Source organism: Miniopterus schreibersii, assembly GCF_964146895.1.
Source record: "Miniopterus schreibersii genome assembly, chromosome: 8".
Taxonomy (NCBI): domain Eukaryota; kingdom Metazoa; phylum Chordata; class Mammalia; order Chiroptera; family Miniopteridae; genus Miniopterus; species Miniopterus schreibersii.
This window is the reverse complement of record NC_138109.1, coordinates 64,309,914-64,329,828: the sequence shown is the minus strand read 5'-3', so window position 1 is coordinate 64,329,828 and position 19,915 is coordinate 64,309,914. Positions and strand designations below refer to the sequence as shown.

Below are 19,915 nucleotides of genomic sequence, written 5' to 3'. Positions count from 1 at the left end.
TAAAACCAGAGTCTGATCCAGACTGTGGGTCCAGCTGCAAATCTGTAGGAAACACAGAGGACAGGGGAAATGATCAACTGCACCATGAGTGTGCAACCTGCCAAATTCACGCCGTGAGGTTACAGGGCCCAGGTTCTTTAAATGAGTTCCCTGGAGTTGCTATAACAAATGACTGCAAACTTGGTGGTTTAAAGCAACAGAAATTTATTCTCTCACAGTTCTGGAGGCCAAAAGTCCAAAATCAAGATGTCAGCAGGGGCCCTGGCCAGGTAGCTCAGTTGGTTAGAGTATCATCCCAATACACCAAGGTTGTAGGTTCCATCCCGGGACAGGGCACGTACAAGAATCAACCAATAAGTGCATAAATAAGTGGAGAAACAAACTGATATTTCTCTCTCTAAAAACAATTAAAAAAAAAAAGAGAGATGTTAGCAGGGCTAGTTCCTTCCAGAGGCTCTCAGGGAAAAATCGATTTTTCTCCTAGCTTCTGGTGGCTGCAGGCAACCCCTGGTGTTCCTTGGTTTGTAGACACACTATTTCAGTCTCTGCCTGTTTTCACATGATCTCCTCTGTTTCTCCTCTCCTCTTCTCTTCTAAAATAACTGACATTGGATTTACGGCCCACTCTAATCCAGAATAATCTCATTTTGAGATCCTTACCTTAATTCTGCAAATACTCCTTTTTAAAATAAGGTCAAATTCAGTTTCCAGTGGACATATTTTTTGGGAGGGGCCACCACTCATTTCACTACATTCTTCAAGGTAAGTTCTAAGGTAAGTAAAAAAGGCTGGATGAGGAGCCATAGATTAAGAAACTCAAAAATGTAGCAACATTTCTTAAATGGGCAAGCTTGAAGATGTAAATTTGGGTGACTTAACTTCAAAAAGCCCCCAGAAAATGAAGGCTAAAAATATCAGGCTAATAGTTAATTTTGGTGGGAGAGGAGGAGTTGTTATGAGGATGGGCATATAAAAGGGGTGCAGATCAAGTTCTATTTCTTCTTTAAAAAAAAAAATCTTTATTGATTTCAGACAGAGGAAGGGAGAGGGAGAGAGAGATAGAAACATCACTGATTGGCTGCCTCCTGCACCCCCCACTGGAGACCAAGCTCCCAACCCAGGCATGCGCCCTGACTGGGAATCAAACCGACATTGCCTGGATCATAGGTCGATGCTCAACTGCTGAGCCATACCAGCAGGGTTTAAGTTCTATTTCTTGAACATCCTGAACAAGGATGTTCAGCTTATAATAATTCATTCATCCAAACATTTGTTTTGTTTGGTGTTCCGGATCTTTAATTTTTTTTAAATTTTTTTTTTTTTTTTTACCATAAAGATCTGTTTCAAAAAGGCAAGGAAACACACACTTTTGAGATAATACCTTTCTTTTCCATCCAGTATATTTTATCTTTTCATTGGATATAGATAATCTGGAATGATTTTATCTAGAGATTCTTAATTATACCAGCAAAGACCCTTTTTCTAAATAAGGTCATAATCACAGATTCTGGAGATTAAGATTTAGTTGTATTTGGGGGTGTGGAGGCACCATTCAACCAACTACACAAGCCAACTATCTGCCTTGGGCCACTGTCAGAGCAAGGGAAAGGGGAGTAGTGATTGGCAAGAACATTCTGGCTTTAGTGCTGGAACAGCCTAACCTTTAAGGGAAGGTCAAGAGGGCTCAGACTTAGGAACCATCCAGAAGCTGGCCACTAACAACAGATGAACAGGTTAGAGTGCAAGAGCAGCAGAGCTGACTTTATTTTATTACCCTAAACTTCCGAGTCAGGATTCTGTAATCCCTACTAACCAGGACATGGCTGTGCTCCTACTTGGACAAAACTAAGCTGCCACAGCAAGTGGATATCCAGGGGCAGTAGGAAGATTAGAGGCTAGGAGTCAGATTGGACTACAAAGAGATGCAAAGCACAACCACACAAATAAGTAGAATCATAAATAGCTGCCACCTAGTGAGCACCTGTTACATGCCTGGCACTTTGCATTTATTATTGCCTCTTTTCATCATAACCTTTCCATATGGTTACTGCAATATGGGTTCCCATTTAACATGAGAAAACAGGATTTAAAGATTAAAGTTATACAGCTCATAGGTGGCACAGCCAGAATTTAAACCCAGATTACTCTGGCTCCAAAGCCCATTTTCTTTCTACTAAAGCATGCTACCTCTCCATAAATTAATAGCCTACATCACATTTTGGCATCTTGTATTCCAACACCTCCTCTTCTCTCTTTGAACACTTCCCTCCGCCTTCTTATCCTGGGGTTCACTAGACATGAAAGGTCAAAACATCTGTTTCTCTGCCAAATATCCTACATTAAAGAATATAGCTTGGGCCCAGCCAGGCGTGGCTCAGCGGTTGAGCATCGACCTAGGATCCAGGCGATCAAGGTTCAATTCCCGGTCAGGGCACATGCCCAGGTTGCGGGCTGCAGCCGATCAAAGACTCTCTCATCATTGATGTTTCTATCTCTCTCTCTCCCTCTCCCTTCCTCTCTCTGAAATCAATAAAGATATATTTTTTTAAAAAAGAAAAGAATATAGCTTGGGTAAGGTAGAATGGTAACTATTTCAAAACTTTCTAAACCAGAATCACAGGTGTGGATTTGGACTGTGAACACTTGCTTCCCTGTGGCTGTGTCCCTCATGGAAGCTCTAGCAGGGATCTTGCACAGTCCCAAGTCCTAGGTTTGTCTCTAATCTGAAGATGCAGGTCTATAATGACTGTATATTGTAGCACCCTCCACCCACAACCCTCACCACCACATGAATGCTACTAGTGATGTTTTGCAGGTGGTAAAATCCAATTACAGTACTAGTTTTCTCCATAGTGACCTACAGTCGAAAGCAACGTTTAAGAAACAATATCAAGGAAGCTGGTAACACATTAGCCTCTGTCCCAACCAGGAATTGATATACCACCTAATCTGCCCTAAAGAAAATGTCAGTTCTATCTATGATAAATATTTGGGTCAATAAATGTTTGGGTACTAGGCCATGGATCCTCAACTAGCTTGAATGCAAGACCAAAATATTCCTCCTGGTGCAAGATTTAACAGTACGTTGTTTAGCTCATTGTTTCAGACAAGGTAATAAGACTGGAATATTAAGGAGTTTGAGCCTGAACTGACACATCTTTTCAGGCCTTTCATAAGACTGAATATATGAGTTTTTGAAAATTAATAATAATAATAATATTAGTAGTAGTCTTGGGAAAGGGCTTGAGGTATTGCAATCCTTCATCACTCAGTGAACACCAGCTCAGCAGCTATTTTGTACGGTTCTCAGTGACTGGAACCATATATGACTTAACACATACATCATAACCTGCATTCCTCCAGGGGTTCCTTTCCCTGCTCAGTCTCACAGAGCATTCTTCAGTTTTAGGACCCATGAGTACTTGCACCAATACAGACGTCATTTGACAATGTAGTGTTTTTCCAGTGACAATTTCTAGTTTACTAAAAAGATTTTTTTTTTTTAATATTTCGAAATAGGTTTGGGTCTTGTTTGCTTTTAGTCAGAGAACTTGCTAGGAAACGGAGATTGTGAAGTGCTGGTGCCCGGAGGTGCAGCAGGTTTGGCTGGGAGCAAAACGTCGTGGTGAAATGTGTATTTCAGGTTACTGCTTGGAGGATTAGAAACCCGCAGATCAGTCCTAGGTTAGCCCTGATTAACTTGCCCTGGGTGCTTCTGGGCCAGTGTGGGGTGTTTGCTAGATTCAGACCAATACCGGCGGTGATATTTCACTGGACAAAACACTGAGTTAATTTTTACTTAAATCCAACGCAGGCTAGTAATGAAGCTACCAGGAACGATCTAGAATGTTAACTAAATGTTGCCCGCTATCACGTCACTCCAGCCTTCCGCCACCACGATTCTGCCTGCCCACATGCTTCTGTCTATCAGCCTCGGCCTCCGGATCAGCTCTCGCCCTGGCATTGGTTGGATTCAGGGAGGGAGAAACCCATGATTTAAAGGGCTCAGTTTCCACCTGCCAGGCATCGTCCGCATGGTACAACTTGCCTTTGGCACATATTTGGGAAAATCTTCGGTTGTTCTTCATCTATTACACTGACTGGTGAAAAGGAAAGAGTTCCCGAAGGTGTCCCCTCAGTCACCTTGATCATTTCCAAAAGCGAAACTTGCGCTCCAGATTAGCGACACTGAGTCTGCGGGGCGCGGAGTCCCTGCCCAGGTCAGCAGCGCCCATCCGGCTGGTGGGCGGGGACTCGGGAGGAGCCGGTGCCAGGCGTGGTCTTCCGTGGGAGAGAAGGAAAAGCTTTGCCCCACCTTCTAAAACCCCTGCTCCCTTCCAGCCAGTCAAAGCGGCCTATGCAAATGAAGCCCCTGTCGCCCGGGCAACCATGATGCCCGGCAGCCAATGGAAACCATAAAGTCGTGGTCCTGCTCTACGATTGGGACTAAAGTAGGCGCTAGAGGCCCAATGGGCTGTGGGAACGGTCCTCGGCGGGCTGAGGGGCGGGGATATGCAAATATGGTTTGAAAAGCCGGCGGGAAATCTGAGTTTCGCGGGAGGACCTTGGCGCGTAAACCGTATCCCTTCATTCATTGTCAGCAGCAGCTTCCTGGAGCCATTTTTCAGCTGCCGGCCGCAGCGCCCGGGCTGCCGCCGCCGCCTCGCAATCCGTTGCATCGGCCGCCCCCGACGCCTCCATCCTCCCTCGGGGCCCGATATCCGTGCGGCCGGGACCCTCCTCTCTCCAGAGCCCCGATTATTTTTGGCCCCCGGGGCCCGTGCGGTGCCGAAAATAAAAAGAAAAGAGAGAGAAGGGGCTCGGAAGCGCCGGGCGGGGAGGAGAGAAGGAGGAGAGACTTGGAAACTCCGACTGCAAATAATAAAGAAATTGAAAAAATACATTAATATACTATAGCAATAAAAAGAGCAGGAGCGAGAGATGAGAAAGGGGATCCAGCCCGCCCTGGAGCAGTACCTGGTGACCGCCGGGGGTGGGGAGGGGGCGACTGTCGTCGCCGCCGCTGCTGCAGCCTCCATGGACAAAAGGGCACTGCTAGCCAGCCCCGGCTTCCCCGCCGCCGCCGCCGCCGCTGCCGCCGCCGCCGCCGCCCCGGGCGCGTACATCCAGATCCTCACCACGAACACTTCCACCACCTCCTGTTCCTCCTCCCTCCAAAGCGGCGCCGTCGCCGCCGGCCCCATCCTCCCCAGTGCCCCCGGCGCGGAGCAGACCGCCGGCAGCCTCCTCTACACCACGCCGCACGGACCCTCCGGCAGAGCCGGGCTGCTGCAGCAGCCTCCAGCGCTGGGACGCGGCGGCGGCGGCGGCGGCGGCCCTCCGGTAATGCCCTCCCGTACCCCGTCCCCAGCCCGGGCGGGGGGTGGGCGCGCCCGGCGCGGGCTGCCCTGGGGGAGCTCAGGCCGCGTCCCGCGGGCCTCGGGGCTGCCCTCCAGCCAAGGCTTATTGTTAGACTCGTGCGCTCCCCTCGGCGCCCCTGGGGTTGGGGGGCGCCGCCGGGCGCGCGGGGCCGTGGGGACCGCCTGAGCGCGAACCACATCAAACACTCTGAAACTTTTCGTGCCCCCCCCTTCTTTTCCTGCACTTTTCCCTACCCCCACTCTCCCCTCCCCTCCGACTCGAAGCTTCCTCTTTCTCGGGCGTAGGATGGGGTCACGCCCCGGATGGAGAAGGGGGTGGGGGAGGGAGTAGTGAACTGGGGAGTGGGGGGCTCAGGGGGGGCACTGGAAACCGGGGGACAATTGAGCTGATCGCCCCTCGCCGGCCCCCGAGGCCCATCGGCGGCCCGGGGTCCCTGAGGCGTGCTCGGAGCGCAGAGGCTGTGCCCGGCCGCGCTTGTCACATTTGGGGATCTGTAACTCCCGGCAACAAAGGGGCTGGAGGCGGCGGGGGGGATGCGTGGAGGGAGGCGGTGGGGCTGGCATGCGGGTGCGGGCTGCGGCGTGGGCTGTCTGGGGGTGAGGGGCTGGCGAGGCGGCTCCCCGGCCTGGGTGCATCCTGGCGGCGGCGGCGGCGGCGGCGCCCGCGTGGCCCGAGCGCCCGGGCCTTCCTCGCCGGGCCCCGGGCCTGCCCTTGACCCGCCTCTCCCCTCACCCCTTCCTTCCCCGCCCTGTCCCCCCTCCCCGCCCCCCGGTGACGGAGGGCGGGTGCAGCCGCGTTCCCGTCCCGCCGCCCGGGTCTGTCCCTCTCTCCGGGACCCGCCGGTGACGTTTCGCACACGTGCGCGGAGGACGCGCCTGTGACTGGGGAGGAGGCGGCGGCGGGAGGGGGCGCTGGAGGGGAGAGGGGGCACCCACTTCCTCCTGCTCGCCGGCTCCCTGGCTTGGGACGGTCCCGGCGCCCTCGCACCCGCCCCGGGCACGGCCACCCTCCCTCTCCTCTCCCTACCTCCCCCCCCACGGGCGCCCGCCCTCGCCCGGCGCCGCCGGTCTGCTCGGCCCTCCGGGCCCCTCTCCAGCCGGCCCCCCACCTCTCCCGGAGCCTGGCTGGATTCGGAAATGCCCTTACAGCAGCAGGTTAGTGACCGGGACCGCGCGGGGGCTGCGGCCGCCCCGGGGGCGCCGGGCTCTGCCGGGGGCTGGAGCCGGGAGGGTAGGCGGTTGAGCGGGGTTTTGGAGTGGGAACGGGGGGTTGGGTGCTTCAGGGAAATGAGTAAGCAAGAAAAATCTAAGTAAGTAAATGCCCCGGCCTCCGGTCCTAGGGACCTCCGGGCGCGAGTGCCCTCCCCGGGGTGCTGGTGCGGTGTTTACGCGTATTTTCCTCCTAGGGGGCCTGCGGCTGGCGATGGAAAGGCGGAGGGGGCTTCTCCAATGGCCGAGTTGAGCTCCGCGCTCGGTCTTCCTTCCCTTGTGCTGGAGGGGGAGGGGGCGGGTCAGAGGGCTGGTGTCCGTCGGCTTCCCAGGCCACCCCCTCCCTTTGTCCCTGTAATTTATAAAGCGCCTTTGAGAGATGATTTAGGTCAGTATGCGGCTTCTCTTTTTGTTGGTACTAGAAAGAAGTGTGGCCCGGAGGTCCGTGCACCCCCGCCCCCACCCTGCTTTTCTCTTCTTCATTCCCTCCTCCAGGCCGCCTGTCTTCACCCTCGTGGTCAGGCTTGGCCCCCACGAGGCTAGAAACGAAATCAGACAAATGGTTGGTTGATCATACCAATCGTTGACCTCGCCTTGTCTCAGCTCCAAATGGGTTTATTTTTTGGAAGATCAGGATTTTGCGGGGGGTCCTTAAGAGAGTCAGCACATAAGCCGGACTTTGGGAAATGAGGTTGGGTTTTGGAATAATGAAAAATTTTATTTCCTTACTCTTCCCAGTTTCTCCCCTTGTTGAATCTTAACTGCTTTACCAGCCCCAGAGATACTTGCTGGGCATGTGTGATACAGCCTCAGTCAAAGAAGGTGATTTTTTTTTCTTTCTTTTTTTTTCAGTGACTAGGGTCTGCCAGCAGAGGGGAAACAGTACAAGTACCTGCTCACACATATAGATCCCCGTCTGCTGGATTCTCGCTCACAGGAATACCCCTTGCTTTTATTAGCGTTAAAATTCTATTACTGATTTAACCTAAACCTGCTTGGACATATTTTAAGCATATTTGCCCACTACACAGTTCTGTGACTACATCTGTAGCAAACCTAATCTTAAACAACCAGCTATTGACATACTTCTTGGATTGGATTCAGATTTATCAGGGAGCGTAGTTTTGAATTTCTGAGAATTTCTGAGACCACCAGATTGCCCCCCCCCCCTTAGCCTGCTTGTTGGGCCAGGTCTGCAAAACTCTCATAGCCAAACTTATATGTAGTTCATTGTATTTAAGCATTTAAAGTATAAAAAGTTACCCTCACCACCGTCCAAGTTATTTCAAAACTGCCCTCCTTGCCATGAGAACATGTATAGTTCCAAAGTCATGAGCCCTGAGTACAAAGTTTGATTTGCTTTTTTCTTACCAAAACTATATTAGACTCCTATTTAATTCTTGAAATTTATTGATATTTATTCCCTAAGCAGGAATGACAACATAGAGATAGCTGAGTGATTGGCTGAGCAAAGAGACCATTTTAACACTTTGTGTCCAAGCTGTGGTTGAGAACTTGTGTTCAGGTGACCAGAATTGCAGACCAACCTGGTTCTTCTTCCATGTTCTGTCTCAAGAACATCTGAAAACTTAACCAGGAGCAAATTCTTTATTTTTTTTAAATGAGAAATACATATATATGAGTACTATCTTACTAGCTGATTGCCTCTCATTTACGAGTTGTTTGATCTTAGGCAAGAAACTTAGTCTCAAAACAATTTTATCTTCTGTTAAATACGGATGGTAACAATACTAACTTGAAGGATTTTGTTTTTTTAAGGTATAAATATGATAATGCATGTAAAACACTTAGCACAGTGCCTGACAGATAGACACCCAATAAAATGATTGCAGAAGTAATATTTTTTATAACTCAGAGAAATAGTGTAAGACCTTGTGTACAGCTGCTCCTTTGTTTACACATATGAGCAAAATGATTAAAAGTTTTCTCAAGTGAAATGTAATTAATTATTTCCACCTCATTAATTGGGGTTTTTAAATCTATAAAACATGGCTATCCTAGCACTCGGTAAAATAGGGACATGTCAGTACCACAGGCCTGTATAGAGATGGTGGTGTTGAACTGCCCAAGCATGAGCTTGTGCCTTGCTTGTGACAAATTTAGGCAACTCATTCTCACTTTTTTGCTGAGTTCCACTCCACCCATGACTCATGGACCTGCCAACTTTTGAGTGCATCTATGCTTAGTGGCTTTTAGATAACTGAACACTCAATTTTAGATGGTGAACTGCTGTTGGAAATGGAAGAGCTCTGGAGAAACCAGTCAGAAGTGCTATTTACTGGAACAGAAAGGGCGTCTTCATTTTCTGCCTCTTCTAAAAAGAAGCTGAAATGATTTCATTCTACTTCTAGAAAACTTGGGCTCTATTAATGCAAGAGACAATGGCCTGATACATCTGATTTAATGTGATGCAGTCATAGCAACCCACTGATTATACTTCTGGAAAGAGCCCACAATACTTGAAATTTCCATGTAAGTGTGGAGGTGCTATAGCTGGGTCTCTTTTCCTGTGCAAGTATAAAAGAAGAAAAATGCTGGGCTCCTGTGGTTTAGGACTCAATATATTATCTCGCTTCTCCTGAGGTATATGATTGATGCTAAGTTTAAGCTAGGAGATAATTTTTAGTCGCTACATACCCCGTAATGGAAGTTTTAATATGATGCAGTGCCCAGACTTGGGCAGTACAAAGAGCTCAGTGCCATAATCAGTACCAAGGGTGCCACTCTAATCATGCTCTGAAACAAAGCACCCTTACTTAAATGTCGCACTGCAAGCTAAGGAACCCAAGCTTGCAAGCAGGAAAGGCTTTTTTTTGTTTTTCTATAAATCATCACCTTGTGTAATACTTGGAAGAGTAGATTCTGAGATTAAGTTGTGCTGTGTAAAGCTAACTTGAAAACAATAATACTCAGCTTAGACATGACTAACAGCATCTGGAGAATGAAAGACTGGGGAAAAGTTGCTTTTATGCTCATTTCTCGGAGATAAAATGCAGCAGTTTTCTTTTCACTCTTCAGTCTTTATTGCCATCCCCATAGATTAACCATCCACACCTTGAACTCCTTTCAAAGGACTTAGACCCATTTGGCAAAGCTTCAAATACTCAGTTAACTCTCTGGCTGTTTTTCTAATTTAGCGGGATTTATATATATTCCATTTGTATGTCCAGTTTACACCCACTTTCCAGGCTAACCAATTTCCATTCCTTTTTAACCACCCACTTTCTACTAACATCTTAAATTAGGATGAGTGAAAATCAGTTGCCTCTGCTTATTGAATCAAGTTCCTCATAAAATCCCATGAAACTACCCCAGATAGTGCCAGGCAAAGAAGGTAGATTTCAGTTCTTAACAGGTTACCTGTTTCATTTTAGTTTTTAAAGAGAACTTCCCTGAATTCTTTGAGGCACTAAGCCTGTGGTTTAATGCATATTAAAATGCTTGTTAGCTTAAAAATAGTGTTTCAGGGACTATATTTACAATTGCTAAGAAGCATTTTTTTTCTACTAATCATTTTTCATGGAACTAAGAAGGTATGATAACTGGGAAAGTCGTAAATATAGGAAACCACTAATGGTATCTCTTTCCTCCTACTCTGATCCTCTCTCTGGCTTCAGAGAGTGACTTGGAAAATGTATCTTTCACAAGGAAAAGTTGTATGGCATAAGGTACAAAAAAGCAACAATTGAGATGGGGACAGGAAACTTGAAGGAAGTAGGTGGGGGTTAATAGAAAGATAAGGCAAGGCTTATAGCTTTTGCTTTAGTAAGAAGGAAATCGGTTAGTTTTCTGTTCTCACTTTTGCTTCAAACACTCTTCCCCCAAGGCAGTGTGCTTTTAGAGTTCAGAGTGCAGGTTACAGGAATGCCTTCTCATTCTCCCAGCCGTAACTGGGGGGGTCAGTCTTGGGGCCATAGTGGCCACAACAGTCTACAATATAACTTTGAAAGAGAACGATAAAGCCCACTGGTTGCCAGATTGTATCACAAAGCCCATGCACTTTGCTTTATGAGAGAACCTGAGTGAAGCAGGCCACTGCTTAGCTTTGAAAACTAAGGCAGGGGTTTATGTCAGTGGGAGGTTGATAGCAGTGAGAATTGACAGCTGATGGAATAGGAGGGGATAAAAAGAATAAAAGTAATTGACTTTAGTCTGCTTTCAATTACTGTACCCCCACTCTCTGGGGCCATTTGTAATGTCCAGGCAACGTTCTTATAACTTGACAGTCCCTAGGAACAATACTTTAGGTCAGCATAGGCCATAGTCGATGTTCCCAATGGTCTCGATATCGTATTTGAGAGCCGTAAAGCAAGAGTCATCATCTGATCCAATCCCCTTCATTTTGTGGGAGAGGAAATTAAGGCCCAATGCAGTTAAGTTACTTGCCCAAGGTCACGGGCTAGCTAGTGGCCAAGCCAGAACTGAAACTGGAAACTTGAATTCTTAGAAGCAGCTTGTGTCTCATGTGCCCTATATGTGAAAATTGGGGTGTGTAGAATACATTTTAGATTGCTTTCAGGAGTAGTTACAGTTTTAAGAAAGGTGCACACAGAAGTGTCCTTTGAACAGTTAGTTTTCAAGTAACAACTCATTCTCAAAGATTCAGAATAAGCAAAGCTACTTTAGATGTGAAATGCAAGGGAGTCTTTTTTAAATGGAAGGAATGACCTATAAAAACATAATTGTATTTTTTTTTTTAAGCTCTGTTATATGCAACTATGATTGCTTTTCTGTGGAAATGACAGTTTTGGTGCTCAAAAAGTGAAACATGTACTTCATGGAGAATAGAAGAACCTAAAAGGACTTTGACAGTTTTTCAGGAGAGAGGTGCAGTGTAGCTCTAGAATTAGAGGGTTTGTCCCAGGCCATCCACATCCTCAGTGCTGTGGTTTGCCCAGGTCCCTGTGCCCTTGCCCACCAGCGTGACACCAGGTGCTCTTCCCCCAGGTTTCTGCTCTAACGAAGTGGCTGGTCTGTTAACTCTTTCAGAGGGAGGTACCATGCCCTAAAAGACAGAACTAATTTTCTTAAAATGTCTTCTTTTACTTGTGGAACTGAGAAAGCTTAAAAATAGAATCACTTCAAGTCCCGAAGCCTAAAAGTGAAACATAATCCAAGGTGGCTGTAGTTCACCGACTCATTAGGGGCAGGGATATATGGCTTGCCTCTAATCCACAAATCAGAAAGGTGCCACGTGTAGATATGGTCTTACAGCCAGTGAGCAGTAAGTAGCAATTAATGATGAGAGCTGTATTTACCGGTGGAGCTGGTTTCCCCTGGAAGATTTTTTTGGTGGACAGAGTTCATCTTTCAGGGAGTGGAGGAACTAAATGCCCTTGGTCTTCCCGGCCAGCTCATGCCTGGCTACCCTGGAGATCCTTTGGCTCCTCCAGTACGCTTTTGAACTGACAGCTGAGAAAGGCTTCACCTCACTCGTTTTCAGGATCCTGGAGGTTGTGGTTCTGGACAGCGGGGGGGAGGGGTAATGGGAAGTGACCCCCCCACACACAGATTTTACCCCTCCTTTGCCCTTTTCCATTTCTTATGTTTTAAGGCTTTAGAAATATTGACTCAGAGCGGCAGCCCTTAGGAGAGGAGCAGGCTCATGACCCTCCCGCACCCTCCACCAAAAAGGTGGCGTGAAGGGCTGCTGAGTATAAGAGGGAGTCAGTGGCACCTGGAGCCTGAGTGCCTGGGTCTTTTTCTGGCTCCGCTTATTTAGCTTTGTGTCTTTGGACAAATCACTTACCCTCTGTGCCTTAATTTCCTCTCCTGTAAAATGGGGAAATAATCGTGCCTACCTGTGTGGGCTTCAGAGGATTAGTTCACGTTTCACGTTTGTGAAGTGCTCAGACCTGTGCCTCCCATGTGGAAGGATGAGGGAGTGTTCAGTAGACACCTGGTGGCACTCCCCTTCCTTGCACAGCCTTCTGTCCTCTTGTGGTTTATTTTCTGAACTTGCCCTAGTGTTCATTGAAACCCAGCACCTTTCTAGAAATGGCGGTGATGGGGAGGAATCAACCAGGGGGTGGCTTTCTCCTGTGTATTCTTTAGGATCTTTGTATGTCTTTATAAGATGCTGTCCATTAAACTTCTTTTTTTTAAAGTATATATATTGATTTCAGAAAGAGGAAGGGAAAGAGAGAGAGAAACATCAATGATGAGAGAGAGTCATTGGTCAGCTGCCTCCTGCACGCCCCCGACTGGGGATCAAGCCCGCAACCCGGGCATGTGCCCTGACTTGGAGTCGAACCTTGATCTCTTGGATCCTAGGTCGATGCTCAACTGCTGAGCCTCGCTGGCTGGGCCATTAAACTGCTTATTAAAATAGCACTTTCAGTAGTAACAGTGTTGTGACTAAAGTCTTTATTTCTGTGATTAAATGTGTTGATACAGTTGCACTGTTAACATTAATTGCACTGTTAACATGATTTCGCTCCTGTACAGTAAACTGTGGCTTAAGACTGAGTGACAGAAATCAGGGTGTCTGACGTCTCTGGGTCCTGGCAGCCTCAATGGGGGTGGGGGTGGGGCTGTCTCGCTCTCCAGAGTCAGGGATGGGCCTTCCTTTCCCATTCTCACCTCCCTTTCGTCCTCGATTTTTGTGTTCTGGCTGTTCTTTCCCTTACCCCTCACCTGACCCTCTGCCTGGCTTTTAGAAGGATGCCAGGATTGCAGCCTGCACTGGCTGCTCCCATGACTTATCAAATTAATTACAGCCTTTTCCATGGTGTTCGCTTCCCATTGCTCCCAACACAGATGCTGGCATGGCTCTGGTTCAGGTGGCTGAGGCTCCCTTCCAGTGCATTCATTTGCTCAAGGGTTCTTTCTCCTCCCACTCTGCCTGTCTCTGGCTGCCATCCTTCCCACTTGGCCCATCAAGGAAACCTGCACAGAGACCCCCTGATTCCCCAGGGGCTTGGATGCCGCCTCCCCTCACACCACTGCTTTCCTATTGCACACCTCGGGCCGCCTTGCACCTGCGCCATAGGCATCCTTGACATAATCCTTCACACCTGCGAGCTGTGAGAGGCCAGGCCGTTTCTTTCATCACGTAGCCCTTGCAGTGCCTTCTGCACTGTAGACTCTCAAATATGTAAGTAGAGGCATTTTCATTAGACACCTACAGTGTGCTTTGCGTCCCAGTCGTCCTGTTGAGGATACAAAAGTATGAGGTGTGATCCACCCACTCTTGAGTTTGCAGTCTGGGGAGACGGGCGTTAAACACAAGCTGATTCGAAAGCAAGACTAAACAGGAGTCGGGAGGAAAGCAAGACTCATCTAGTCCTCAACTGGATGGTTTCAGCAGCAAGTGCCAGCTGGGCCTTGAGGATGGGGAGGCCATGGCTCCCTGGTCATCAGTCTTAGAGCACATTAGGGTACACATTAAAGTCACCCAGATTATTTTTCAAAATTGCTAATACTCAGGCCTCACCCGGATTGATTAGAATCCCTGGGGATGGGGTCCAGACATGGGTATTTTTTTAGTGCCCCAGGTCATTTTGATGCACTCTCTCGATTGGCATTACTGAGCTAGGTTGAGAGGGAAAATTGGGGAGGTTGTTCATTCATGGCTGGGGAAAAATCATAAGGCAAAGGGAGGCAGAAAGGAGGTTAGCACAAACAGAGACCAGTTGGACTGGAGTCAATATGGGGGAGATCCTAGGACCTAACATTGGCTATGATGGTAAAATCGGTCTAGAATAGAGATTGCCTTCCTTTAAGGGCTGGGCAGGAAATTGGGTGGCTAAGTGGTATTGGGGCTAAGCTTTAACAGAGAAGAAATGCCACATCAAAAGCGGGGAGGGGCCATGGGCCTGGCCGGTGTGGCTCAGTGGTTGAGCATTAACCCATGAACCAGAAGAGATCAAGGTTTGATTCTGAGTCAGCACATGCCTGGGTTCCGGACTCGATCCCCAGTAGGGGGCGTGCAGGAGGCAGCCAATCAGTGATTCTCATCGTTGGTGTTTCTGTCTCTCCCTCTCCCTTCCTCTCTCTGAAATCAATAAAAACACATTGGGGGGGCGGGGCATGGGACCCTGCCCGAGGCCATCGCCGCCACAGGGGAAGGCAGACCTCATTTGTTGCCAGATCTTCTACCTTAAAGTGCCAGAAATCTACCAGTTTTAAAATGTTGGCTCGATTGAAAAGGAAAAAGTGAAAGCCAAACAAAATAGGTCTCTAGGCCAGATTTGGCTTAAGGGTTGCCACTCAGCAGTCTCTGGTCTCTTGGATAATAATAGCTAATGTTTATGAAGTGCCCGCGTGTGTGGAGGGCACGGAACTAAGTGCTTTACGCGCATTAGCGCATTATCCACATAACAGCCCATGAAGTGGGTATTATGACCATGCTTGTTCTGTGCAGGAAGGGACAGACACTGAGGGGTTAAGGGCCTGGCTCGGTGCTCCACTGATGAGTGGGGCGTCTGAAACCGAACCCAGGAGCCCGGCTCCAAAGCCTCAGCTTGTTCCTGGTTTTTAATCCTCTGTTCTCTGATATTGTATTAACTACATCGTAGGGACCCGAGATACTTGTCCGAAAGAAATAGTGCAGTGCTTTTGCAAGCTTACCTGATCAGAAGAATTGCCTGTAGCACTTGTTCCAGATGCCCATGCCCAGGCGCCATCTCTACGCTCCTCAATCGGAGAAGCACCAAGGCCTTATGATCTTCCCGGACACTTGGGGAACACTGCTGTAGGTAGTTGAGCACAAGCAAAGGTTTCTGGAAGCTGGAATGACCAGGTGATGCGGGTGCCGACTGCAGAATCAGTGCCCGTTTTGTCTGTCTCACCTGCTTCCTCAGTGGAGAGAACAGCCCTGCAGATCCCAGGGACCTGGGTTGATACCACACCCACCCTTGTGGTATCAACGTCTGGATTTCCAGGTCCTTGCCAAGGCAAGCCATCCAAAGATGGGTTACCCCGAACCCAAAGGAGGTCAAACAAGAAGGGGTTCGCAAAGGGTTGAGAATCTTAGCTCAGGAGGTCGCAGTGAGCACGGTTGCCGTGCTCCAGGTACCAACACCAGCTGGGAACCCAGGTGATATTTCTGGACACCCTGCTCTCAAAGGTCAAAGGGTGCACTTTACCCTATTATAGGAAGGCTTTTCATTCTGTCAGGTCTGGGCCTGCCTGGAACATGTTACCAAGTGGACAGAAAGCCAGGGATTTCCCTGGGAAGAGAACCAGGACATACCATTAGAGTGTGCTTGCTATAGATTCAGTAGGTCTGGAAGCAGGACAGCTCTGGTAACTGAAAAGGCAGGATGGAAGCGAGGGACAGACTAAGGGAGAAAAGAAATATCAAACCTCCACCTCCCAAGACGTTTTACTCCCGGGGCTGAAAGAATGGATGAGTTTAAGCTTTTCTTATGTCAGGGTGTGCGCTTTGTGGAGGGAATGCGTAGTTTGGTCTGAATTGGTTGTGACACCAGAACCCATCAGGCTTTCTAAGAGGCTGGGGCTGAGCACTGGAAATGGGGCTTGGGCATATAGGTTTTAGAGGAAGTCGGGATGAGCAATCGCAAGTCAGGAACTGGTCTCCCTAGCTTTAAAAAAATGAAACCTTTCACCACCTTCACTTCTCCCTCTATGGTATGAAAACGAGACAGATTCATCAGGTTGATTTTGGGGGATCAATATTGTCAGGGCTCCCAGAGATGAGCCATCAGCTGTTATTTATTAGGTGCATTACCAGGTCTTGGCTGGCTCCTATGTGCTCTGAGAAAGCCCACAGTTTGCAGCCTCGCAAAGCAGAGGGCCAGCTGCATAGTGCTGTGCGTAAAGAGAGGTCTTGAACTAAGATGGATCTTTTGACCATTGCGTCCTATGCTCTCTGATTTTGCTGATTAAAGAAAGTCTTGCATTTTTAGCATATTAAAATTTAAAAATGAGAGTCTTTGAGGACTGTTCTTGGGGAAAGAGCTGTGTAAATTCTAAGTATCTTTGTAATTGATTCTTGAATATGTAACTTGTGTTTAACCCTACTAATTTTGTTGCTATATTGACTAGAAAAACTTGTGGCCATCATACTAATAATATGGTGAGGTTCCCAGCCTTTCATGTTGCTGTTTTCCTTGTTCCTCAGATAACCTAATTCTGGGACTACGCTTGAGGTGGTGAGGTTTTTAGCCCTGGGAGGTGATGGTGGGTATGGAAGGAGCATAAGACTTGAAGATCTGGCTCCAGAAACATGCTCTGTCACTTACCAGCCTGTGACCTTTTACAAATTATATCTGAACTGTAGTTACCTAAAATAGTGTCCCTGTTTCCTTCAATGGTTGGAAGGATTAAGTGAGATAGGGTTTATAGGAAATGTACTGTGTGTTCCTAACTAGCATGTGCTCCCCACCATGGTAAGAACTCTTTAGCGTTGGTTGAATCTATATTCTCAGCTTCTTACCTGTTTTAGGAAAAACAAACTCTTGAACAGCCACTTGGTGTAGAATGCAGCTCCCAGAATTCTGGGGGTTACAAAGGGGACTAAGGTGCTCCAGCCCTCAAGGAGTTTGTCAGGAGAAAAGGGAGATGAAACATGCTCAGGATCTCAAGACAAGGTGAAAGACAGTGATCGCCATAAAAAAATATTGATGAAGTCTTAGGCATCCAACCTTGGGGAGTGAGGTGGGGAAGAGGCGGCTCTAGGAAGTTTGAAACTGGTGCAGGGTTTCATTTGGCACCACTGACATTTTGGCCAGATACTTCTCTGTGGTGGGGCTGTCCTGTGCATTGTGGGATGTTTAGCAGCACTCCTGGCCTCTAAGCACTAGGTGCCAGTAGCATCCCCCACTTACAACAATCAAAATTGTCTCTGGACACTGCCAAGTGTCCCCCGGGGGCAAAATCAATTCTCCCATTGAGAGCTACTGAACTATACCTTCATCATTGGCATGCCTAACCGTGGAACCCCAGAGCTGCTGCTCACTGGCCCCAGTCTTCCTGGATGATACAGCTGCTCTGTGTAGCCCTCCCTGTCTGTTTTATGGTCTTGCGTTCTATGAATGGAATAGGCCACTTGGAGCTTCTCTGTAAGTTGGAGAAGCAGGGATCAAAGTCTGCAGTTCAGGGCAGGCCAAGGAAGTTTCGCATTTATCATTTACTCAACGGGGTAATGAAGGGAGACCTGCTCAGTACTAGGGTCGCAGCATGGTGGCTGATCCCAGCTTCGCCACGGCCAGTTGATATGGGCACATCATTTCCCCTCTAACCTCTTTCTCACCTATTAAATGAGGGTGATCAGGGCTCCCACCTCATAGGGTTGTTGTAAACACTGAATGCCACTGTGCCTGTGAAGTGCTGGCTGCCCCGGTGCTGGTCAGTGCTAGACACTCGAGATGTTTGTCACTTATTACTACTGCTGCTGTTGTTACTGTCATTGTTATTAAGCTGAGCTTCCCTTTCAGGGCAGTCCAACTGCCAGCAGCCACTCTCCCTTGCTGGTCCATCCCCGCGCTGGCCGGCCTCTGCCGTGGGGCGCCGGACTCACTTGGTTGGATTGTTCAGCGCGTGTATGAGGCACCTCTAGTGCATGTTGCCTCTACTGTAGGTGCCGGGGAAACAGGGTCGGCACAGACAAAACTCTCTGCCTTTGTGTGGCTTCTGTCATAACCGAAGAAGATGGTGCCACATAAGAAGTACCCTGTTCCTGACTTTGATAAATTCAGATCTGTGTGTTTAGAACAGTGGTTATTGTATGGTGCGTTTGGACCAGCAGCACTAGGGAGCTGGTTAGAAATGCAAAATTTCAGCTCATTCCCCAGACCTGCTGAGTCAGGAACTCTGGGGTGGGGCCTGCTGCTTTCACAGGCCCCCCAGGTTGTTCCCATGCACCACGTTTGAGCCACTATTTAGGGAAAGATGCTTCTTAACAAGGACTGGGGAAAGCCCCGGCCTTCACTGGGCTACAGTGTTACATATGGTGCATCAAAGAAGGTGTTGCTCATACAGTGCAATTCCAACAACAGCGGACCTTTCAAAAGCTAGTCTTTGGCGTGTGAAGGTAGTTCAAAACCGGCAGTACCCTGGGATCTTTCCCTGGGCCTGCAGTCCCTCCGTGAAATGGGAGGTCCTGCGTGCCCCACGCTGTGCTCAGTAACAAACGCTTGGCCCCTTGGGCTAACTATCATCCAGTGGACAGGGGATCTTCCTCCCGCCCTTTTCTCGGGAGACTTTGACATGTTCCTTTCACAATTATTTTCCTTCTTTTAATTTCTTCTCTCTTAACCATCTTCTTATCTAGCACCATTAAAAAATCTTTATGCCTATAATCAAATAGCCAGCCAGATGTACCAATGAAATGGTTGCTCTCCTTAGGTAACTTGGGTATTTAAAGATATTAGTAAGGAGTAAATGAAATGAGAGACCATGGAAAGCATCCAGCCTGAAGCGGGGCACAGAGTGGCTGGCCACTTGACAAATGTGGTGCAATTCTTGCCCCTACCCCCAATTCATAAAAACCAACAAAGGCAGAATAAACACCACGGTTCTTTGTACAAAAAGCATTCGACTACCCACAGTTGGAATGGGTGTGAGTAACCATTGTATAAATTATAAACAAAGTCATGGAATCAGAAGTTTTGATTATTTAAAACTTACTAAATTTATATGTAATTAAACTTAAACACTCAAAAAAAATAGGTGTTACCTGATTTGTTCTCATGAAGATGGGGGCAGGGAAACACCTTAATCAGATTGGCAGAAATTCTCCTTCACTAGCCTAAACCTGGGTCTGCTTATAAGTAACTTGTCAGTATAACAGCCATCTTCAGTTTACAAGTGCCAGTTAATTACTACCATTTAAAAGAGTGTTTGGGATGGATGGATGGATGGATGGATGGATGGTTCCTTTGACAAAATTTTGGCTGTGTCTTGAAAATGCATGTGAGAGATTATAAGGCTTTATAACCTAGGTTTGTCATGGTGGTTTTCTTCTAAAAATGTCCCCCTGCCCAATGGTGGGCATTTCATTCCCTTTCCGTCCACCTTCAGCCAAAACAACTTCTGGTTACAGTGACAGTTTTAAGTTTGCCATTTGTGGCTATTTATATTATAGAGGTTGGGAAAGGAAGGCAAGCAGTACTCATTTCTTGCTTCCTGCCTTGCTTGAGAGGGTGAGAATCAGCTTTTTGAAGTCCTTAACTTTAAAAAGTTTGCTGCTTTCTACAGCAGCGGTGGCCAAGGTGTGGCCCTTAAGTGTCCGCCACCTCCGAAGTTCTCGTGTGACTCAGCTACTGCCGTCCTTTCCAAAACCAGGTTTGCAGACCAGAGTGTGAGCCTTCCCTCTACCCTGGGGGGGTCAGAGAAAT

At 47.9% G+C, this 19,915-nt stretch overlaps 1 protein-coding gene across 3 annotated transcripts in view; it reads left to right on the top strand.

Moving 5' to 3' along the window:
- The first annotated feature begins 3,704 nt into the window (after positions 1-3,704).
- E2F3 (E2F transcription factor 3) overlaps positions 3,705-19,915 on the top strand; it is a 72,125-nt gene continuing 55,914 nt past the window's right edge. For 2 of the 3 annotated variants that reach the window (XM_081143993.1, XM_081143992.1), the window contains exon 1: positions 3,705-5,343. In XM_081143993.1, coding sequence (XP_081000119.1) covers positions 4,942-5,343 — 402 coding nt within the window. In that variant the 5' untranslated portion in view covers positions 3,705-4,941. Of the gene's footprint in view, positions 5,344-6,254; positions 6,537-19,915 lie in introns of those variants that run through there. The other variant, XM_081143994.1, reaches the window with a different exon arrangement.